This window comes from Gymnoscopelus braueri, assembly GCF_963280865.1.
Source record: "Gymnoscopelus braueri genome assembly, chromosome: 3".
Taxonomy (NCBI): Eukaryota; Metazoa; Chordata; class Actinopteri; order Myctophiformes; family Myctophidae; genus Gymnoscopelus; species Gymnoscopelus braueri.
The window spans coordinates 58,070,181-58,095,063 of NC_137612.1; the positions used below are offsets into that span (position 1 = coordinate 58,070,181).

Consider the following 24,883-nt stretch of genomic DNA (forward strand, 5'->3'; position numbering starts at 1 on the left):
GCCGGCCCTAGGATTTTCGTGGCCCTAAGCAAGATTTTTTGGGGCCCCCCCCCTCGTTCTGCCTGTCCGTGTCCTCGTCTGGCTGGTCTGTTGTCTCCGTGTCGCGTCCGTACCCTGGCTCTGCTCTGTGTCTCGCTACAAACATTTGAACTGGGTCCAGTCTCTCGGGGGAACCCTCCCCTCTGCCTACTCAGCTCTGGATTGGCTGAGAGAGCTCCACCTGATCCTATGTCGCACGGCTGCTGTCTATCAGTGTCTATTAGGGTGCCGTGGCAGAAACAAAAATTAACTTCAAGCAAAACAATTACAAACTCCAAATATAGAAAACAAATGTAGAAAAACAAACCATGCACAAAAATAACACTGCAAAAAATATCAAACACATCAAAACATCACAGCAAAATAATAGTCACAGCAAATAAAGAAAATATGGTTTTCTGCCTACTGACACACACATGCTCCACTGGTTGGTCTCTGGCCCACACACCTGCTCTTTATGGGATCATGATGACCACCTGTAGAACTAGCAGGATTAGTGACAGAATCAGAATCAGACTCATCTTTATTGTCACATCACAGGTTTATAGGTGTAAAACAGTGGGTGAAATTTGGTTTTGTGCTACAAACTCCATCGTTTGTGATTGTTTACAGAAAGAGAAAGAAAAAATTGAAAGAAGAGGGGGTGGACAGGGGGAGCAAGGGAATAAAAAAAAGGAGGAATACAAAAAAAGGTATCTACATATAGCCTAGCAGTTGTTGGACTCTAGCATGTGCCCAAACTACAGTGAAGTTGAGTCCATTATGAAACTAAGAACCGTTAAGAACAGAAATTATAACTATAACATAGATCAGTGGTCTTCAACAGTAGGTCTGGGACCCCTAGGCGGTCCTCAGAGATTCTGCGGGGGGGCCGCCAAATCTTTGTGTGATAGGGACTTTATTTTTTATTGTTTTACATTAACCACTTGAATCCTCGCATCCCTATTCTGGGGGAGCATTACCCGAAAAAAGCTGAAGAGGTTTGGTGTACAGGGAAAAAAGAGCAGACCAAGTACTGAGCAAATAGAATAATAATAGAATAATAAAGAGGGTTTAAGTAGTTAAATGTATGAAAACACACATTTAACATGAATCCAATATGTAGTGGGGTCCCTGCTTCAGCTTTCTCTCAGCTAGGGGTCCTTGGTCTGAAAAACGTTGAAGACCCCTGACCTACAGTATTGTGAAGTAGGATTGTGTCATTTATGTAACTTGGTATCTGGGATGTGATGCTGTGTGTGTGTGTGTGTGTGTGTGTGTGTGTGTGTGTGTGTGTGTGTGTGTGTGTGTGTGTGTGTGTGTGTGTGTGTGTGTGTGTGTGTGTGTGTGTGTGTGTGTGTGTGTGTGTGTGTGTGTGTGTGTGTGTGTGTGTGTACAAAAGGCCCTCAATTGCATTGACAATCAAGGTCAATGTGACCTGTGCACTGATTAGCACAGGTGCTTTTCAATTAGATTGACGATCGAGGTCAATGTGACCTGTTCTACTCAGCAGGTGCGCTGGTGCTCTTGATTAGAGCCCTTCTTCTCAGTCCAGAGGAGGAGAGGAGAGGAGAGAGAAGCACAGATTGCAATGTGTATATTGTTTAGATTTAAGAAGTCATTATTTCTCTACTCGATGAACCTTTAAGCTGTGTGCGTCACTGACATAAAGTAAGTCAAGGCGAATATTTAACTGCTGTGTATTGAGTATATTTGAACAGCTATGTTGTGTACATGTATGCTGTATATTGTGTATTGAGATTTCTGTGCTTTGTGGAGTAGGATTGTTTTGCAGTCATAGGAGGAATATTGTATTTGTTTGATAATTATTGGAACCTACTATATTGAGTACCTCTTTTGTTCCCCTCCCTCCTTTAGAACCACACATACAAACATACCCTGGCGATGTGTCTTGCCATACTGTGCTGTGAAATTGTTCTGAAATACTTCCAACAAAGACTGTGCCCACGGGCAACACTCCATCCTTGTCTCCTTGTGAATTCTTATTGATTCCCGGTGGCGAATACTATTATCCTATCCTACCGCCTAATACAGTCCTTACCCTCCCGAACATTTGGTCCTTTCGACCCGGATCCCAGTATTTACCACAGCGACAGGATGTGTCAAAGCAAAGAAATCCATCAGGAGGTGGTCCGACCACGACGTCAGACTCATCCCCCTTCACACTATAGAGACTTTGAAATTAGTTACCCAGGCCACAGACGTGGTACCTCTCACAGCACAGCACAGTATGGGCATAGACATGAAGCGGAGCACCAATACATAGAGGGTGATGCCGAGACGACACCCCTCACTCACCCATTGACCTCCGACCCCCAAGGTCAAGTACAAGATCACATCTCACCTTTAGAATGCACAACAGATGACGGAGAAGGAGATTGGAGGATACTGGATGAGGCCTACTGTGCCGATGAAGCCTCAGCATACCCAGAACGCCGACGGGAGCAGTTACAACCTATGTTAGATGTGTGCGCAGAACTTGCACACATTCAACGGATTCAGGAGGAACTGAGATGCCTAGTGGATGCCACCTGCTCCACATCTCAGTACCCTCAGCAGCAGACAGTATTACCTCCCATCCAAAGCCAACAGTTTACTGAGGCCAACCATAACCAGGCACAGTCAAGCTCCAGACCTGCCTCCACGACCAATCGTGAAGAGCAGCCAGAACTTCCAGCCCGCCAGGTGGACCACAGCACACCTGCTGTATTCGACCTCCCTGTGTCACGCCCACGTACTAGGCCACCAAACCTTCCTCATGATCGTTACATAGCTGATCACAGCATCAGGCCACGTGATACAACTAGCCGTGACAATCGCGATGACAGCTATGATGCCGATGCCCCACAAAGATATGAGGAAGACACCTCTTATGTGGCTAACGTCCTCGACCAGATGATGGACCAGTTGTCTATCATGAAGAAGCAAATCACTTCAGCCTACTCCAGCCCACAGAGGCGTCTCATGCCGTGGGGCCAGATGAAGCAACCCCCACCGACGCCTAACCCCCATCTGCCAAGGAGGCTACCTCATGTGGCTGCGAGACAAGTTAGTCAATATCCAGCCACTCTGCAGGCCTCGATCACTGACCCATTTAGCCTTCGTGGACATGACCACCTGTCAGCCCCACCTTGTGGAGCCAGCCACCGGCCCATTCCAATGCCACGTCGTTTTCCCCCACCACCAGTCCAAGGGTCATGTAACTCTAGTTATTTGCAGCATGACGCAGGAAACCGCGAACGGTATTATAGAGGTCCTAAGCCATCTATCCCTGACTTCATTAATAGAGACCCAAGCGAGTTTGCCCGTCTGAAGATGTCGCTAGAGAACCTTCTACCAGAAGATGGAACAGAGCTGTTCAAATATCAAATCCTGGTGGACCATTTGAAGCTATACGAAGCTCAGCTGATCGCTGACTCCTATCTAAACTCCGCCTTCCCTTACACGGACACCATGGCGGCATTAGCAGAGAAGTTTGGACAGCCCCACCAGCTGGCCCTGAAAAAGATTGCGAACGTGATGGATTCACCCGACATCCGCTCTGGGGACACAGAGGGATTTGAGAGGTTCGCCCTCCAGATCCAAGCCTTAGTGGGCTTGCTAAACACGCTAGGTGCCAATGGTGAAGCAGAACTCCGGTGTGGCTCTCATGTCGCACGCCTCCTAACAAAGCTGCCAGCCGAGACCAGAGCCTCCTTTCGGCGTCAAATGTTCCACCAACCCGGTAAAGTCTACACCCTAACCGACTTCTCCAAATGGCTCCAGTATGAGTCATGGTGCCAGGACAGTGATGGCCATGAAGGTGGGAAGTCTCAACGAGAGCAACAGCAGTCAGCCGATCGACGTACCGATCATAAGATGTCTAGATCCACTACCGTCTTACACAGTGCAGACGAAGTTCCAGGTGCAGAAATGCCAACTCAGTCTGCCGAGACTTCTACCCCAACAAAGTCAGAGAGACAGAAATCCTTCTGTCCGTACTGTGAAAATACAGACCACTTCCTGAGCCAGTGCACTCATTTCCAACAGTTGACAAAGGAGCAAATCATCAACTGGATCAAGACTAATAAGCGTTGCTGGAGATGCGGGCGCTCTCACCAGGCCGCGCAATGCACCCTTAAGAAACCATGCAGTACATGTAATGGGATGCACCTCCTAATCCTACATGATGTTAACAGTCGACCATCGAAGGAAGACTCCTGCCTAATGAGCTCCACATCTGAGATCCTGTACCTTGACAGACCTGGCCCGAACAACCGTGTGCTGCTAAAGGTGGTTAAAGTCCGTCTAAAGTACAAAACTCAAATGCTGGACACCTACGCCGTCCTTGACGATGGCTCTGAGCGTACGATCTTGCTCTCAGCTGCAGCTCAGGAACTTGGTCTGCAGGGCAAACCTGAAGACCTAGCGTTACGGACCATTCGTCAAGATGTTAAGACCCTCCATGGATCTTCTGTGTCCTTTAAGATTTCACCAGCGTCACAACCTCAGAAGATCTTCAGAATTCGCCATGCCTTTACCGCAGACGAGTTAGGCTTGGCTGAGCACTCCTACCCCATGGAAGATCTACAGAAGATGTATAAGCACCTAAACGGCCTACCTATACAGCCGTTCATCAATGTTCGTCCTCTCCTGCTTATCGGGGCCGATCACTCCCACCTGATAATGCCTATGGAGCCAGTGCGTCATGGTCCACCAGGGACACCAATAGCTGTCAAAACCAAACTGGGATGGACTCTCCAAGGTCCGGTAAAGCATCGCCGACACTTGTACCCACAGCACTGCTTCCTAACGTCAGTCTGCCCCCCTATGGCCAATCAACAGGTGGTGCGCTACCTTGATTCTACACAGAATCCAGCAGATGACCTCACCAGGGGCAAGTCGTTGTCAGAACTGGCAAGGCCAAAACTAAAGAGCCAGGAGTCTCCCTTATTGTTGAAGAAGGAGGAGTCAGAGGAGTGGCCGGAGATCTGGAAAGCTGCAACACCAGAGGATGCCTCAGAGCTCCAAAGGGCAATTCTCTGTGACATGACAGCTGTGATCAATACACCACATGTCATGGACGTGAGTCAGGAGTTGCTTGAGGCAACGGTGCAGTCTTTTCACGGGGCGGCGCACTCGAAGGACAAACCCAATGCAGTTGATTACTTGGATGCTGAAAGGCTTATCTTGAGAAAACCCCAACTGGATAGCTACCAGGATGACTTCAAGGACCCGAAGGCAGGCATGGTGTCCCCTAGCAGACGCCTTACACCTAAACTGAACCCAACAAATGAGCTCATCCGCGTAGGTGGTCGCCTGCGACGTGCTCCTGAGTTTGAACCAGGCTCTATGCGTCCTATCGTCATGGACCCCAGCCATCCTGTGACGAAACTCCCCCTCCCGGCAAACCTTCTCCTGATGGGGCGGCCAGACGGCTCTCTATCCCAAGGGGGTACCCGGACACGGGGATCCTTAGACGACACCTATGGAGGCTTAGTCAGCATAAGATCATTAGAAGGGAAACCCAAAACAGGGACCCACCCGAAACCAGTATTAAAGGTGAATACAATGATTCAAGCCTTTTGTTGGAGCAAATTTACAGTCTAAATTTGGGGGCGGCTGTACAAAACCTGTTCTACTCAGCAGGTGCGCTGGTGCTCTTGATTAGAGCCCTTCTTCTCAGTCCAGAGGAGGAGAGGAGAGGAGAGAGAAGCACAGATTGCAATGTGTATATTGTTTAGATTTAAGAAGTCATTATTTCTCTACTCGATGAACCTTTTAAGCTGTGTGCGTCACTGACATAAAGTAAGTCAAGGCGAATATTTAACTGCTGTGTATTGAGTATATTTGAACAGCTATGTTGTGTACATGTATGCTGTATATTGTGTATTGAGATTTCTGTGCTTTGTGGAGTAGGATTGTTTTGCAGTCATAGGAGGAATATTGTATTTGTTTGATAATTATTGGAACCTACTATATTGAGTACCTCTTTTGTTCCCCTCCCTCCTTTAGAACCACACATACAAACATACCCTGGCGATGTGTCTTGCCATACTGTGCTGTGAAATTGTTCTGAAATACTTCCAACAAAGACTGTGCCCACGGGCAACACTCCATCCTTGTCTCCTTGTGAATTCTTATTGATTCCCGGTGGCGAATACTATTATCCTATCCTACCGCCTAATACAGTCCTTACCCTCCCGAACAGTGTGTGTGTGTGTGTGTGTGTGTGTGTGTGTGTGGGGGTGGGTGTGGGTGTGTGTGTGTGTGGGTGAAATCTGACACTGCTGTGCTCTGCTGTGTGTCCATTTCGCATAGTCTGAGAGGATGGCAAGAGAGGATGGCAAGTCCTCATTGGCTGTCCTCTTACCGTTAGCCCGGCCACTGCAAAACTGTGCACACACATTCCCTGGATGCCAAAGCCGAACCTCTGCTCCGAACTTTTCAGATTGGCCTGTTATAGCGCCACCAGGAGGCCGATTTGTGCAAAACACATTTTTGGATATCACTCCTACAGATTTTGTCCAAACCTCACGCGAATCGGTACACAGTATCTATATAGTCATGTGATCAACACGGATCCACTTTTTTCTATCTTAAATCTTATCTGACCTGGCGGAGACCTGTGCTCCGAGGAGCACTTTTTCTAGTTTGAGAGTATGTTTTTTCAATGTATGACATACTTCATTGTGAAAATAGCCGATCTACAATCTCACAAATTTTCAGATGGCAACGTTTCTGAGCTTGTAGATCGGCTACTTTCACCTGTTTCGGTTCCGAGGAGACGTCCAATTTCTCAATTGGTAAATGGTTGGTTTGTGAACGAGTGATCTTAGTGTTAGTGAAACAGGGGCTTGGTTCATGACAGAAGGCAAAAGTTTATGATCTTCAACTGACAACTTCAGCCTGGACGAAGCTATAGCACTACAGGTCGTGTCTCAGCCTGTGAGTCCGAAGGTCGATAGTTTGATTCCTGTCAATGGCAATAGGTTGAGGTGTCCATGAGTAAGGTTTTTTACTAGGGATTGCCCCCCTGCGTCCTATGTATGACCACCTCAGCTGGGTCGAGCTGAAAAAGTAATTTCACCTTTTGGAATCATTTGCTTTCTCTCACAGGTCATTGTGCCTTCTTTATTAATCCCCTACGTTGTGTTTATTAATCCCCTACGTTGTCTTTTGTGTATTCTGTCTTTGTGTCTTCCACTGGGCCTGCAGGTTGGGAAAAATGACAAATTTACATGCTGCAATTTAACCATGGAATGAAGGAGACATCTATGCGGCCTCGAGGTTCATTTGTACTTTGTTAAAGGGGTTACGTGACGGGCCAACTAAAATGCTGCATTTTCAACCAAAACATATTTTGATATTGTAGTGCATTGGTTCTCAAAGTGGGGTCTAGGGACCCCCAGAGATCCTTTGAAGGTACCAAGAGGTCCCCAGTAAAATGTTATTATAGCATCACATTTTAAACACTTTATCCATATCCTATACTTTGACTATTCAACGCATCATGTAAACGCATCATGTCATGGAGGAATCTCAACCATTTCAGGCATTTAAAGCCCACAAATCCCTTCATTGTGTGCTTTTATATTTAAGTCGAACTGTAGCTGTGAGGCGAACTTAGACAGTATTAATGTGAACACTTCCAAAGTAAACACATTATTTGTGAATGATACGAGTCCTGTTACATTTCATTCATGTTTGCCTTTAATGAATTTTTGAATGGAGAATATGTGAACCTGGAATCAGGACTGATGTAACCCTCTAGTTCGGTCTGCTGCTCAGAAGAACCACACAAGGCTCCCTCTGTTCACCCATTTATTTGTGGAAACTGTTGGGAACAGACAATATGCGCAATATGGGCGCGAAGCGACGCGTTTTGCGCTTGTCGATCTGCTCCCAAACAAACAGTTCCACAGTTTGGGAGTCAGAAGGGAGAAGAGTACTATTACTTTGTAGGTTTTGATTATTATAAAAATACTTTAAAAAAAAACACTAAAAGAACAACATAGGTTACATTAACCACTTCAGCCCTTATACTTTGGCTATTTGAAAATAGACGATCTACAAGCTCACAACACGTCGTTTTGTGTTTAGGCTATTATGAAAACGTTTAAAATGGGACATTCTGCATAATGAGTAGTTAGCACTTTTAAGTCATTTATATTTTGATGCTAAAAGTTTTGTACTTTTACTCAAGTACATTCTTGATATTGGACTTTTACTATATTATTCCTGCATTGCGGTATTGATACTTTTACATAGTAGAAAGAAATGCGAGTACTTGTTCTTCCAGCACTGAGTGACAGTTACACACTCCCTCCAAGAGGGGGCGAAAGCCAACAGTGCCTGGATCCTTTACAGCCCCATGTGCGCATGCTTGAACAACGTCGACCCGGGACGAGCATTGTTGCCATATCAGCTTATTATAAGCGACTTTGGGCTTGCTTTTCTGGAAAGATGCTTGTAAATATTGGTGGTTGCGGTTTTTTGGACTTGTTTCTTGAAGTGTTTGATTATTTGGTTCCTAATGTTGTTCAAACCAGTTTTTCTGAAAGATTTTCAGGTCAAGGACCCCCAAATTGTATTTCAGTATTTGTCTACGGACCCCTATCTGAAAATATTTCATGCCAGGGACCACTGTACAAGGTTTGTGTTGTTACAATGTTTTAGAACATATTCCACACTTTTCAAAGACAAATGCAAGATTTTTTTGGGGGAAATAGCAGATCTACAAGCTCACAACGCATTGCACGTTGTGAGCCTGTAGATCTGCCTTTGTTTAGCCTAAAAAAATGTCAGCTGTGCCGAAATCGGGCCAAACAAAGGCGCTTAATGGTCAAACACCCGGATGTGTGTCTCAAACTATACAGTCTATGGTCTCAAAGAATATATATAAAGTGCCAAGGCAGGGCTCTCTTCTTTTTGGGCTTGGTTTTCATAGACCAGGTTGCTTGATTCTCTCTCGCAAAACCTGGCAACACTGGGGACGAGGAGTAAGTGCTAGTTTGTTGCGTAGCTCAACACAACAAAGAGTCTCAACAAAAATGTCTCATAAAGGAGATAAAACGAGTCAAATGGAGTCTGTACGGCTGTCGATAAACGAACACCTGACGTCGGTGGGAGAGGAGATATTATTGTGTGTTTTGGACAAACAGCAATGTGGTGCTGATGATGTTTTTCGTGTGAAGCTTCATGTCAGAGTGTTTGTGTCGGAGCGCCTCAGTGCGGCTGCAGAGTTCATGTGCAACCTCTTCCAGAGAGAGATAGAGACACTAGAAACTCTGCTGGAGAAACAAAACAAACTGCTGGACGCCATGCTACAGCCACACATCAAACTACACAGAGCAGGTTGGTTCATGTGCTTCATTGCATTTACCATGTTTTTACATGCGTTTCAACACCAGCTAAGTTGAGTGTTGCTATGCTCATTTGGGATGTGCTTTGTAAACTTTGAGGTGTGAATTTAAAGTCGTTTAAAATCTATGCGTGTGCCTGCGCGTGCTCCTGGTCAAATAAGTTCCTGCACGCCGTGCAAGTCCGTCCCATGAGCATTGCACGGTGCAATTTGCACCCCTGCTTAATTTCATGTAGGGTAACCGGAAGGCTCGCCCAAAAACACAGTTGCCCCCATTTTATTCGCCGACCGCTTGCCCCCAGCGGTTCTTGTATTCTTATTTACTGAGGTGTTGGGTTCAGGTTCTCATTTTGCTGAGGTTAAGGTTAGGAATAAGCAGCCCGGTCGCCAGAAAAAACGTTGTCACGGTATGTTTTGCAGAAACGTACATTGATAAAAAAAAATCTCCCAAAAACGCACAGATGAGAAACATGTACGATCAATCGTCGATTTAACGTTGCATACTAACGAACCCTAACCCTAACCCGGTTCCTAACCTTTAACCCTAAACCCTAACCCGGTCCCTAACCCTAAACCTTCTGGAGAAATGTTCAACAACGTTTCCTCTGGCGATAGGGTTGGAATAAGGCTAGGTTTAGGCATAGTTTTACTGAGGTTAGGAATAAGGCTAGGTTTAGGTATTGTTTTACTGAGGTGAAGGTTAGGAATAAGGCTAGGTTTAGGCATGGTTTTACTGAGGTTACGGTTAGATATACCTGGTGGCGACCGTTCCGATGTCGCCGGATTAGACCGGGGGCGAGCATGTATTGGGGCGAGCATTCTTGTATTCACATGTAGCTATCATACCTAGCCATGGTTCACATGACTCTTGTATACAAGCGTCGTGGTGCCAGTCGTTGTCAGAACTGGCAAGGCCAAAACTAAAGAGCCAGGAGTCTCCCTTATTGTTGAAGAAGGAGGAGTCAGAGGAGTGGCCGGAGATCTGGAAAGCTGCAACACCAGAGGATGCCTCAGAGCTCCAAAGGGCAATTCTCTGTGACATGACAGCTGTGATCAATACACCACATGTCATGGACGTGAGTCAGGAGTTGCTTGAGGCAACGGTGCAGTCTTTTCACGGGGCGGCGCACTCGAAGGACAAACCCAATGCAGTTGATTACTTGGATGCTGAAAGGCTCATCTTGAGAAAACCCCAACTGGATAGCTACCAGGATGACTTCAAGGACCCGAAGGCAGGCATGGTGTCCCCTAGCAGACGCCTTACACCTAAACTGAACCCAACAAATGAGCTCATCCGCGTAGGTGGTCGCCTGCGACGTGCTCCTGAGTTTGAACCAGGCTCTATGCGTCCTATCGTCATGGACCCCAGCCATCCTGTGACGAAACTCCCCCTCCCGGCAAACCTTCTCCTGATGGGGCGGCCAGACGGCTCTCTATCCCAAGGGGGTACCCGGACACGGGGATCCTTAGACGACACCTATGGAGGCTTAGTCAGCATAAGATCATTAGAAGGGAAACCCAAAACAGGGACCCACCCGAAACCAGTATTAAAGGTGAATACAATGATTCAAGCCTTTTGTTGGAGCAAATTTACAGTCTAAATTTGGGGGCGGCTGTACAAAACCTGTTCTACTCAGCAGGTGCGCTGGTGCTCTTGATTAGAGCCCTTCTTCTCAGTCCAGAGGAGGAGAGGAGAGGAGAGAGAAGCACAGATTGCAATGTGTATATTGTTTAGATTTAAGAAGTCATTATTTCTCTACTCGATGAACCTTTTAAGCTGTGTGCGTCACTGACATAAAGTAAGTCAAGGCGAATATTTAACTGCTGTGTATTGAGTATATTTGAACAGCTATGTTGTGTACATGTATGCTGTATATTGTGTATTGAGATTTCTGTGCTTTGTGGAGTAGGATTGTTTTGCAGTCATAGGAGGAATATTGTATTTGTTTGATAATTATTGGAACCTACTATATTGAGTACCTCTTTTGTTCCCCTCCCTCCTTTAGAACCACACATACAAACATACCCTGGCGATGTGTCTTGCCATACTGTGCTGTGAAATTGTTCTGAAATACTTCCAACAAAGACTGTGCCCACGGGCAACACTCCATCCTTGTCTCCTTGTGAATTCTTATTGATTCCCGGTGGCGAATACTATTATCCTATCCTACCGCCTAATACAGTCCTTACCCTCCCGAACAGTGTGTGTGTGTGTGTGTGTGTGTGTGTGTGTGTGTGTGTGTGTGTGGGGGTGGGGGTGGGTGTGTGTGTGTGTGTGTGGGTGAAATCTGACACTGCTGTGCTCTGCTGTGTGTCCATTTCGCATAGTCTGAGAGGATGGCAAGAGAGGATGGCAAGTCCTCATTGGCTGTCCTCTTACCGTTAGCCCGGCCACTGCAAAACTGTGCACACACATTCCCTGGATGCCAAAGCCGAACCTCTGCTCCGAACTTTTCAGATTGGCCTGTTATAGCGCCACCAGGAGGCCGATTTGTGCAAAACACATTTTTGGATATCACTCCTACAGATTTTGTCCAAACCTCACGCGAATCGGTACACAGTATCTATATAGTCATGTGATCAACACGGATCCACTTTTTTCTATCTTAAATCTTATCTGACCTGGCGGAGACCTGTGCTCCGAGGAGCACTTTTTCTAGTTTGAGAGTATGTTTTTTCAATGTATGACATACTTCATTGTGAAAATAGCCGATCTACAATCTCACAAATTTTCAGATGGCAACGTTTCTGAGCTTGTAGATCGGCTACTTTCACCTGTTTCGGTTCCGAGGAGACGTCCAATTTCTCAATTGGTAAATGGTTGGTTTGTGAACGAGTGATCTTAGTGTTAGTGAAACAGGGGCTTGGTTCATGACAGAAGGCAAAAGTTTATGATCTTCAACTGACAACTTCAGCCTGGACGAAGCTATAGCACTACAGGTCGTGTCTCAGCCTGTGAGTCCGAAGGTCGATAGTTTGATTCCTGTCAATGGCAATAGGTTGAGGTGTCCATGAGTAAGGTTTTTTACTAGGGATTGCCCCCCTGCGTCCTATGTATGACCACCTCAGCTGGGTCGAGCTGAAAAAGTAATTTCACCTTTTGGAATCATTTGCTTTCTCTCACAGGTCATTGTGCCTTCTTTATTAATCCCCTACGTTGTGTTTATTAATCCCCTACGTTGTCTTTTGTGTATTCTGTCTTTGTGTCTTCCACTGGGCCTGCAGGTTGGGAAAAATGACAAATTTACATGCTGCAATTTAACCATGGAATGAAGGAGACATCTATGCGGCCTCGAGGTTCATTTGTACTTTGTTAAAGGGGTTACGTGACGGGCCAACTAAAATGCTGCATTTTCAACCAAAACATATTTTGATATTGTAGTGCATTGGTTCTCAAAGTGGGGTCTAGGGACCCCCAGAGATCCTTTGAAGGTACCAAGAGGTCCCCAGTAAAATGTTATTATAGCATCACATTTTAAACACTTTATCCATATCCTATACTTTGACTATTCAACGCATCATGTAAACGCATCATGTCATGGAGGAATCTCAACCATTTCAGGCATTTAAAGCCCACAAATCCCTTCATTGTGTGCTTTTATATTTAAGTCGAACTGTAGCTGTGAGGCGAACTTAGACAGTATTAATGTGAACACTTCCAAAGTAAACACATTATTTGTGAATGATACGAGTCCTGTTACATTTCATTCATGTTTGCCTTTAATGAATTTTTGAATGGAGAATATGTGAACCTGGAATCAGGACTGATGTAACCCTCTAGTTCGGTCTGCTGCTCAGAAGAACCACACAAGGCTCCCTCTGTTCACCCATTTATTTGTGGAAACTGTTGGGAACAGACAATATGCGCAATATGGGCGCGAAGCGACGCGTTTTGCGCTTGTCGATCTGCTCCCAAACAAACAGTTCCACAGTTTGGGAGTCAGAAGGGAGAAGAGTACTATTACTTTGTAGGTTTTGATTATTATAAAAATACTTTAAAAAAAAACACTAAAAGAACAACATAGGTTACATTAACCACTTCAGCCCTTATACTTTGGCTATTTGAAAATAGACGATCTACAAGCTCACAACACGTCGTTTTGTGTTTAGGCTATTATGAAAACGTTTAAAATGGGACATTCTGCATAATGAGTAGTTAGCACTTTTAAGTCATTTATATTTTGATGCTAAAAGTTTTGTACTTTTACTCAAGTACATTCTTGATATTGGACTTTTACTATATTATTCCTGCATTGCGGTATTGATACTTTTACATAGTAGAAAGAAATGCGAGTACTTGTTCTTCCAGCACTGAGTGACAGTTACACACTCCCTCCAAGAGGGGGCGAAAGCCAACAGTGCCTGGATCCTTTACAGCCCCATGTGCGCATGCTTGAACAACGTCGACCCGGGACGAGCATTGTTGCCATATCAGCTTATTATAAGCGACTTTGGGCTTGCTTTTCTGGAAAGATGCTTGTAAATATTGGTGGTTGCGGTTTTTTGGACTTGTTTCTTGAAGTGTTTGATTATTTGGTTCCTAATGTTGTTCAAACCAGTTTTTCTGAAAGATTTTCAGGTCAAGGACCCCCAAATTGTATTTCAGTATTTGTCTACGGACCCCTATCTGAAAATATTTCATGCCAGGGACCACTGTACAAGGTTTGTGTTGTTACAATGTTTTAGAACATATTCCACACTTTTCAAAGACAAATGCAAGATTTTTTGGGGGAAAATAGCAGATCTACAAGCTCACAACGCATTGCACGTTGTGAGCCTGTAGATCTGCCTTTGTTTAGCCTAAAAAAATGTCAGCTGTGCCGAAATCGGGCCAAACAAAGGCGCTTAATGGTCAAACACCCGGATGTGTGTCTCAAACTATACAGTCTATGGTCTCAAAGAATATATATAAAGTGCCAAGGCAGGGCTCTCTTCTTTTTGGGCTTGGTTTTCATAGACCAGGTTGCTTGATTCTCTCTCGCAAAACCTGGCAACACTGGGGACGAGGAGTAAGTGCTAGTTTGTTGCGTAGCTCAACACAACAAAGAGTCTCAACAAAAATGTCTCATAAAGGAGATAAAACGAGTCAAATGGAGTCTGTACGGCTGTCGATAAACGAACACCTGACGTCGGTGGGAGAGGAGATATTATTGTGTGTTTTGGACAAACAGCAATGTGGTGCTGATGATGTTTTTCGTGTGAAGCTTCATGTCAGAGTGTTTGTGTCGGAGCGCCTCAGTGCGGCTGCAGAGTTCATGTGCAACCTCTTCCAGAGAGAGATAGAGACACTAGAAACTCTGCTGGAGAAACAAAACAAACTGCTGGACGCCATGCTACAGCCACACATCAAACTACACAGAGCAGGTTGGTTCATGTGCTTCATTGCATTTACCATGTTTTTACATGCGTTTCAACACCAGCTAAGTTGAGTGTTGCTATGCTCATTTGGGATGTGCTTTGTAAACTTTGAGGTGTGAATTTAAAGTCGTTTAAAATCTATGCGTGTGCCTGCGCGTGCTCCTGGTCAAATAAGTTCCTGCACGCCGTGCAAGTCCGTCCCATGAGCATTGCACGGTGCAATTTGCACCCCTGCTTAATTTCATGTAGGGTAACCGGAAGGCTCGCCCAAAAACACAGTTGCCCCCATTTTATTCGCCGACCGCTTGCCCCCAGCGGTTCTTGTATTCTTATTTACTGAGGTGTTGGGTTCAGGTTCTCATTTTGCTGAGGTTAAGGTTAGGAATAAGCAGCCCGGTCGCCAGAAAAAACGTTGTCACGGTATGTTTTGCAGAAACGTACATTGATAAAAAAAAATCTCCCAAAAACGCACAGATGAGAAACATGTACGATCAATCGTCGATTTAACGTTGCATACTAACGAACCCTAACCCTAACCCGGTTCCTAACCTTTAACCCTAAACCCTAACCCGGTCCCTAACCCTAAACCTTCTGGAGAAATGTTCAACAACGTTTCCTCTGGCGATAGGGTTGGAATAAGGCTAGGTTTAGGCATAGTTTTACTGAGGTTAGGAATAAGGCTAGGTTTAGGTATTGTTTTACTGAGGTGAAGGTTAGGAATAAGGCTAGGTTTAGGCATGGTTTTACTGAGGTTACGGTTAGATATACCTGGTGGCGACTGTTCCGATGTCGCCGGATTAGACCGGGGGCGAGCATGTATTGGGGCGAGCATTCTTGTATTCACATGTAGCTATCATACCTAGCCATGGTTCACATGACTCTTGTATACAAGCGTCGTGGTGCCGAGTCCCCCTGGTCTAAAGTTGTGTTCGATTTTTTCACATTGCCATCTCTCACATAAACATAAACGTTCAGATTTCAAATATAAAGTGCTTACCACCGAGCCACGGATGTTACAAGGCGACGCGAACCGCGATAAGTACTCGTATCTCCCGTATTGTTCAATAAAAAGCATTTTAATCCCATCGCCGGCCATTTTCTCCAAATTGTCTCCGATACTTTCAACCATGAGACACTAATGGTTGGGAGGTGTATTGCACTCTGATACATTACAACAAAAAAAAAAAAAAAAAAAAAAATGGGATTAAAATGCTTTTTATTGAACAATACGGGAGATACGGGTACTCATCGCAGTCCGCGTCGCCTTTTAACATCCGTGGCTTGGTGGTAAGCACTTTATATTTGAAATCTGAACGTTTATGTTTGTGAGAGATGGCAATGTGAAAAAATCTAACACAACTTTAGACCAGGGGGACTCGGCACCATGACTGTCATGGTATGACAGTCATGTTTCAGGGCTACTATCATACCCTACTAGCTGGGCAGTGACTACATTTCCCAATAGCATTGTGTGTAGCTTCAATACTCTAAAAGGATCCCTGGCTAATAAGCATCATATGCCTTAATAGCCTATATTTGTCCTCTATAACTAAAATACAATACAAAACACCTTAAATATTTTCTTTATTTTAGAAATAGTTAATATTTTACTCAAGCGGGAAAATGTAGATGTACGGACCAAAAAGGGAGAAAGTGCAAACACTATTTTGAAAGTCATCCAAGATGGTCACGTGAGATGACCGTCTTGTGATCCAAGGCTATAATTTATACAAAGAGTGAGTAAATATTACATTTTTGAAATCCAAACACAGACGTTATCAAATGTAACTCAATATCATTCTTCTGACTACAGTGACATCACCCGTTACTTCATCCGTTCGATCATCCGCCATGATGTTGCCGGGTCAAATCCGTGCATAGAAACTATAGGAAAAAGGCAGACCGGGTGCTCCTTTTTTGGATATTTTTTTGCCTTTTTTATGTCAGCCAACTACATTTTCTGACTTAAGCCAAGTGCGCCAGTACGTTTATGCAAAAATTAACACTTTGTGAACGTAAGACTGGACTAATAACCCTCAAGCATGGCCATCAGTTGAGTTCGAGAATATTTTCAAACTCTACTCTGATAGAGAGTCAAGTTAGAACTTACATTTAATTAATTCATTCAAATCTTGATATATTTCATGGTTTGCTGGTGCGCTGGTGCTGATTACCAACAGCCCTTGCGTTGTTGATATATGTTGCAACTACTTGCACCAGGGCCGGATACAGAAATTATGAATTGGGGGGGCATTAAGAAATGCTGGGGGGGCGGCTTCCTCGGCGCCGCGCCCGGAATTTTTTTTTGCGGTTTTTTTGGGGGGGGGCAGTCAGGGCATTCCATGCCTAGATCCGGCCCTGACTTGCACCTGTTTTATTTCTAACTATCCCAAGTTAACCCATTTCCTCACATTATTTGATTTACTTATTTTTGTCTTAAAAGGTCCAAATAGCAGATCAAATCATTAAACCTTTTTCAAAGTGTTCCTCTTTTGGGTATATGATTATAGGCAGAATTGTGGAAAGTTTTGAATATTTTTAATATCGGTGGTTGTTGCAAAAATTACCTGCACTACAATAATTTACCATATTTTGAGCTATGATGAAAAAAACAAACATAACATGTAACAATGTGTACGTTCCGTAATGCAATTCCAATGGTGAAAGCTGTGTTGTTTGGCGGTAAGGATGGCGGATTCGGCCAAGCCCTGAAATACCCGTTTGTGTGTCTCTAAGAATAAACGACAGAGTCACATACCTGACAGAATCACCAGGCTGATCTGTTTATTTTTGGAACACAGTTCTTATCTGACGCAGACTTCTCTATGGGGATTTTCAATAGAAAAAATACTTCCGGGACTCAGGAGTAGCGGGAGTGATGTCAGGACTTCGGTACTCTGTAGATTCCGAGCAGTTAACCACTTGAACCCTTGAACTATTCTAGGGGGAATGTTTGCCAAAAAAAAGCTTTCTGCAAGCTCACAACGCCACAAAGTGAGATTTGTGAGGTTGTAGATCGCCTATTTTTGGCAAAGAGATTTGGTGTAGACTAAGAGTGAAAAAAGATCGGACCAAGTAGCCATTGAAGTAAAGTCGTTCACTTTACTTCAATGTAACTCTGTGCAAGCCCTTCCACATCACTGTTGTGGCAATGAAGAGACCATATAAATAGCGTTGGTGATCGTGACTAAACAAATCAATAATTAGGAGAATAAATGTCATCCAATAAGAAAATCCCCTTTTGGATGTTGTGCTAATGCTACCTTTTCTCTCCTTCTGTCTTGTGTGTAAAGAGGTTTCCCCTGAACATGAGGAGAGGAGCCCCAGTCTGGTCCAGGAGGAACCACAACCTCCACATATTAAAGAGGAACCTGTCACTCTACCTTGTCTGAATGCCTTCATTGTTATCCCCAATATCCCAACACGTGAGTGTGAATGTCTTCTCTGTTAGAGCTTCCCATCACTGGAATATTCTTCTTACTGAATTAAGAGAGACGACCAATTATTCGACTTTCAATTCGACCTTAAGAGATGGCTTAAAGCAAACCAAATTTGTAATGGGTAATTATCAGCTCTTAATTTGTCATTGAGGTCATTTTTCATAATTTACCGTAATTGTCTACTGTGTTTACTTGTATTGTATTTACAGCATGGTGTTTACTTGTCTTGTATTGATATGTCCGTTTTGTACTGATAGTTATTTCACCACTTTTAACGGCCTGCTCAGGGACTACAGATGAAGATGAGCTCTTTGCTAACTGAAATGTTGATTAATGTGCACTGTCCATGTTAAATGAATAAGTAAGTAAATAAATACATGTAATATGTCACGTAACAGTAGCATTATGAAGGATGTTCCACAAGCTGTATATTACATTAGAACAAACAAACATTGAGACTGCATGCGCAGGTGCAGGTTTCATGTGATCAATTCCCAACAGCTCCCCAAACCCAGTGTTTTGAGGAGCACTGGTTTCAGTTCATTCAACCTCCTCTTGTGTGTTATTTATTTCATCACGCAACAGTATTGCACGTCGTCACAGAGAATAGCTGACATACAAGCTCACAACACGCTGCGGATGCGACCGTTGTGAGCTTGGAGGTCTGCTATTCTCGACCGGTATCTACGCGCAACACTGCATAAATTAGGCAGAGGGGCTGCAGCTGCGCGAGGAAGCAGACACTGCTGCCGTGATCATAGCACTCCCTCCCTCCGGTTTGGAGGACAACTGCTTTGAGAATCGCTTTTATCGTTTACACACAACATAAACCAAGTATTACAAATTTAAAGAGCGAGAGATCATAGTAAATATTCTAAGCCTTCTTCCACCGCTGCTTCTTAAAGTGTGATGGGATGCATTCTTACACATGAGTGCTGTGACCACTTTTCCATTGCATCTTATGAGGGTTCTTTGGGTTCTTTTGGTGCCGGCCTGCGCGCGCATACTAGTTCTTATCAGTGTGATGTCTGATAAGGCGTCTATTTATTTATGTCTCCCCTCTGGAAAATAAAAAAGCAGAGCAAACAGGCTGAAAAACTGCTTCTTTCTAAGAGCTGTAACTTCTGTTTACCCCCCACTGACACTGACTGAAAAAGACCTCTAGGTATCAGTGTTGGACCTCTTAATATTGCACATTGCAGCCAGATGCTGCTAACTATCCACCACCATACTGTTTAGCTCACTTTGTCTCATTTCAATGATTGTCCTTGTAATAAAAAAATAAAAATTCTAATATGATTTTGCACACTAAACAGTATTTTCATTATTCTCTGAGCACAATGACAATGTATGTCTGTCTGTCTGTTTATCTGTTAGGCAGATGAAGTTAATGGATTGACAAATAAAGAGAATACATCTACTGGCCAATATTTTTCTTTACTTCAGTGATACTGAAATTAACTCTTGAGTAGGAGAATAAATGTCATCCAATGAGAAAAACACTTTGAGTTGTTGTGCTGACTCTCTCCTCCTTCTGTCTGTGTGTAAAGAGGTTTCGCCTGAACATGAGAGGAGCCTCAGTCTGGTCAAGGATGAACCACAACCTCCACAGATTAAAGAGGAACCCGTCACTCTACCTTGTCAGAATGCCTTCATTGTCATCCCCAATATCCCGACACGTGAGTGTGAATGTAAAACGTCACTTTACCGGTAGCACAATGAAGGATGTTCCACGAGCTGTCTTTTGTTTCCTTATTTGTTTTAGTCAACATCCTTGACCAATTTCAATCCGGTTTTAGAACTTTGCACAGTACAGAATCCGCACTGCTTAAAGTGCACAATGATATCCTCTTAACTCTTTAACTGCCAGAGTTTTTCAGAAAAATGTCACCTAACCTTTGAAAAATCATGGAATAGTTTCCGTGATCGCCGTCCTCGCAGCGATTGCCTCATTACACGCACGGAGGTCTCGTAGAATCGGGGGGGAAATTGTCCGGTTGCGGTAATCTGTTGCATAGTTATGGCCAGTTGAATGTGGCTTGTTTTTTCCAAAAAAAGTAACGGAGATTAAGCCATTTTTCCACAACGAATAAACAGGAAGTATTTTTAGTAAGTAAGTACGTTTTTTTTAAATGACACCATTTCGGGGTCAATCCTTTTCTGACAGGCAAGGGACATTCCATTTGACATGCTGGGAGGTCTGTTCAGGAATTTGAAGTCACTGACTCTCAATCATAACCTGTAGCGTAGGTAGTTACTTTTTGACTAAGCTATGTGTTTTTACTAAGTTACCTGTAGTATATATATAGTATATATATAGTTACTTGTCGAAAAAACAAAATAAAAGACAATTGTAATCACAAAATAAACTTTTCCAATAGCCCCCCCATGTTTAGCTCACTGACTAGTCATAATAATGTAACTAATAATAACTTGACTGCTGACTTGTTTTGTTTTGATGTTGACAAAAACAGGTTTTCACTGTCAAAACCATGAACAGGGAAAAGGATCATCTTTAAAATACAGGCCAATGATTATGCAAAATTACCAACTAAGTACAAGTTAGATATGCTTTTAGTAACTGGCCCCTGTTAACTTTAACAATACTTCATATTTCAGTACTACACATTTCAAAATAGGAGCTGTTTGACATCTTAAAAAAAAAAAAAAAGTCTCAACTAATTGATTTATCAAATAGTCCTTCAAATAGAAAGTAATTGATAGTTGTTAAATTGATATTCAATATCTCTCTTTCTCTCTCTATTTCTCTCTCTCTCTCTCTCTCAGAAGTCTCCAGTGTGACGGTACAGCACATGGTGGTGGAACCTCAGAAGCTCTCCCCTGCGGTACAGTGTGTGGTGATCAAACCTAAGAAGCGTAAACGTGGCCGTCCGAGATTGAGTGAAGGTGACGGTCCTGTGCCCTCCCCACCTCTGCCAGAGGAAGAGGAGAGAGCAGGAAGAGGCGAAGAAAGAGAAGAGGAGATGGGAGGAGAAGATGAAGAGAGGATAGGAGGAGAGGATGAAGATGGCGACCCAACACAGCATTCAGGTGACAATGGAACACTTTGCTTTTGAATTTGAGCAACCTTGTATTTAAAGAAGTAGCACACCCAAAAAATTACTTATTTTCTATTCTATTTTTTTCTAAGCCAATAATTTGATGACGGTAGTAGGAGACTCAATTCGGTCTTCTACCGGAGACTCCTTTGGTCATCAAATTATTAGCTCAGGAGTGCAACAAAAAATCTCCATGAATTCAAGGCTTCATGGGGTGTGTAATTGATAGAAAATAAGTAATGATTTGGTGAACAACTCCTTTTAACCACATTAAGCAAATTACACTTTGGGTTTGGGTTGTGTAGTTCCCTTGCCATAGCATAACTCCAAATAGTATAACTATAACATTTTCTCCATTGATTAGAAATGTATATTTCAAAATGTTCTCCCCATTGACTTGCATTGCACTGCGAAACAGGTGTCAAAGTCAATCTTTTGCATATACACAAACCATAATACACTAGACAGAGGGAGAGACAGATAGGGAGATACAAGTAGTAGCAATAACAATAATAGGAAATATAGTAGTGTAATATAGTATATAATAATATAATATAGTACAACAAAACGTTGTACTATATTATTGCTTTTTCTTTTTTTTCTATGTTCAAAAGTTAACATTATATTTCATCTCAATATAAATAAACCATAAAAGAGAAGGTTCAAGTGCGGAAAAGCTTTTTTTTATTGTGCTGTCCACACAAATGTTGCCTCTCAATAAGGCTAATAATGGAAGAACAGATACCATCAGCACGAATAATGCAGTAAGCTAACAAAATAAATGCCCTGTATAATATTTTCAAACAATGTCTAACTCTCTGTAAACAGTATACATTAAATCAATACCAACACATGCATTGTGCGCATAGTAGGCCCCTACTCACTCAATTAGGCTCAATTTAACATCGTCTCTCAAACGAACACAAAACATTTTCAAATGATCAAATAGGCCTAATCTGTCTGCAGATTGCAATATGTCCCCCAAAACAGGCCTAATCTATAATATTTAACGAAACATTAATTAAACAGCCTTTGTTGGCATTATAGACTAAAAATAAATTACAAAAATAACCCTAACCATATTAAAATAAAAAGTACAGCAGTAAGGAAAATAAAAAGCAAATGCCCTCACTTTAATATTTGTAAACAAATAGCTATTGTCGGCCTTATAAATAATAATAAGTAAAATAAACACCTTTTTATAAAACAACAAAATTGCATTTGCAAGCCTCATGCAATAGGCCAATGAAATATTGTGACATGTGTGGGCTTGTGGAACAGAAAATATGTATTTTAAACACATAACAGGCTAGCCTTTAGGCCACATTGAATCGAAATCAAAACATACTCTCTCGCCATGCCTTTCGGCCTGGCGGAGACAATAAACGTAGGTGTGGGCTTGTAGTGTAGGATTGAGACGAAAATCGTTCACTTTTTCATAAAAGCATGAAACTTGGTACACTTGTACAGTTTGGGCCCCTGAACATTCTCAGATATGGAGCCATCGCAAAAACGCCCCCTGGTGGCCACGGCGGCCATTTTACTTTACACCATAACCAAATGTATTTTGCATCATATCTCCTGAACCATACATGCTAAGACAGTATATATGATGTCTACACCTATGTTTTGATGGTCAAGGATTACAATGATATCATGTACAACATCATAAACTGTTCAGGTGAATAGTTAATGGTCAATTCAGTGATGTTTTGAGAAGGAAATCCCAGTATTTTATGTCTGTTTCATATTTTGTGTAGAGTTTTAGAAACATACAGTAAGCCTTTGGTTCATTGCCCCTGCTAAAACAGTGACTAAAAGAACAGAACAATATTCAATATGACAATAACAAATTAGCATAAACATAATGTGTCACAGACAAAGATTTATTTCAAAGATTTTATTTCAGAAATAAAATGTTTTACTGTTGTTGGAACATATTTCATTCATTTAATATATTCCTAAACATATTGGTTTCATTGTCTTCTTCAAATTGATTTCTTAAGCACATATGTGTTGTCGTTGTTGATGATGACAATGAACTTCTTCACTGCCTCCTTCAACGTCTCCTCCACATTGACACAGTGCTGTGCACTTTAAGAAGGCTTTTTTTGCATTTGCAATGCCCCTTGCAGCCTTTCTTGCAGCCACAATTTAACAGCTCAAGGAGGGATTGGCTTGCCTGTGGAAGAGTTGACCACAATGGTCTCCAATTACTTGGGTCCGTCCAACCCCAGTCTGTTGGAGATGGCATATCTGGTGCCACCTCAAGTGCTTGTCCCCAACAGTATCCTCCTTGGTACACTGCTCTTTTGAGGCGTCCTTAGTTAGGGGTATTTGCTCCATCCCTTTTCCTTTTTTTGTGAATAACTCCAGACGAGTTTGATTGATGTTGAGTTGAGAATTGTGAAGCGTTCCACAATAGAAATGACTTGCTCTGCTTGTTTTGGAGCCTTTGACAGAGCCATGAAGGCCTCTGTTGCCATGTCATAGACATTCCAGGTTTCCCAGGCGTTCTTCTTGCCCCTGGTTGCAAATGCAGATACTGTGTCACAGGCAGTGAAGGCATGGAACACAGGAAGGGCCTTGGATTTGTCAGGACCCAGAGTCTTGGCAATCTCATGAGCAGGAATATGACTGAAGTTCTTGCCAGTCCCAAATGCCAACCATAGCTCCTCAATGTTCAGCTCTGACACATGTGCAATGGCTAGGACCACAACATCTGTGTCCACAGTGCGCAGAGTGATCTTCTTGAACCCCTTTCTTGCAGCATCTGCGGCATGGAGTAGCATCCTTGTATCTGCCTCTTCATGTGTGCAATGAGCAATCAGATCTGTTTCTTGAGGGTGAGATGATAGAACATTGGGTCCACAAGTGAAAAGAACTTGTTTGGTAGTTGACATTTCCATAAGGTTCTCGGCCAGAAAGTGAAAGAGCTCTGTTTTATTTTCATCCAGGAAGCTTTTCCAGTTGGTTGGTATCTTGTTTTTTCCATCCACTCTTGTTCGTGTCCCCTTTCCCCTCTTCTGTCTTGTCTGGGACTTTAAGCTGTTAACTTCATAGCAGTCCCATACAACATCCACTCTGTTGGCCCTTTCAAGTTTCGCATTGATATAAGGTATGAAGATCTTGCTGGAAAACTCATCGAAGGTCTTAACTTTGTCTGGTTTCAGCATGTTGATGACTGCTGACCCGTCTAGTATTTGGACCTCAATGTCTGGGGCACTGTTTCGTGAGGCACTATCAGGCACACTGCGTATACTGTTTTCTAGGCAACTTAACAGATCAGCCTTGTTTCCAAAGCGTAGTCCCCCATGAAGGGAGAGTGCTGGAGGGTAGGCCTGATTTTCGTATTTGAAGAAGTTTTCTACGTTCCCATCATGGGTCTGACAGGCGATGTAAAGTTTGGAAAACAGTGCACAGTCATTTTTTAGTGATTTTTCAGTGAGTTTTGACTTGGACTGTCTTCTTATTGGAGCGGTTTTAAAAAGAGGGAGCTTGTTTCTCTTTAAAGGGGCAGTGATGGGTTTCGTGCCCTGTATCCTTTCTGCAACAAAGAGTTGGTACTGCTCTTGGCCCATCTTCTCTGCAACCCGAACAGCATCCACCACAGCTTGGTCTGCTAATTCTCTAGAGTCCAGCTT

At 43.2% G+C, this 24,883-nt stretch overlaps 1 protein-coding gene across 1 annotated transcript in view; it reads left to right on the forward strand.

Annotated features, from left to right (window-relative positions):
* Positions 1–14,391: 14,391 nt before the first annotated feature.
* LOC308082139 (uncharacterized protein) overlaps positions 14,392–24,883 on the forward strand; it is a 29,751-nt gene continuing 19,259 nt past the window's right edge. Inside the window, exons 1-4 of the mRNA XM_080423796.1 lie at positions 14,392–14,746; positions 18,034–18,165; positions 19,731–19,859; positions 20,968–21,231. Of these exons, the coding sequence (XP_080279922.1) occupies positions 14,443–14,746; positions 18,034–18,165; positions 19,731–19,859; positions 20,968–21,231 (829 nt within the window). The 5' untranslated portion in view covers positions 14,392–14,442. The remainder of the gene's footprint in view (positions 14,747–18,033; positions 18,166–19,730; positions 19,860–20,967; positions 21,232–24,883) is intronic.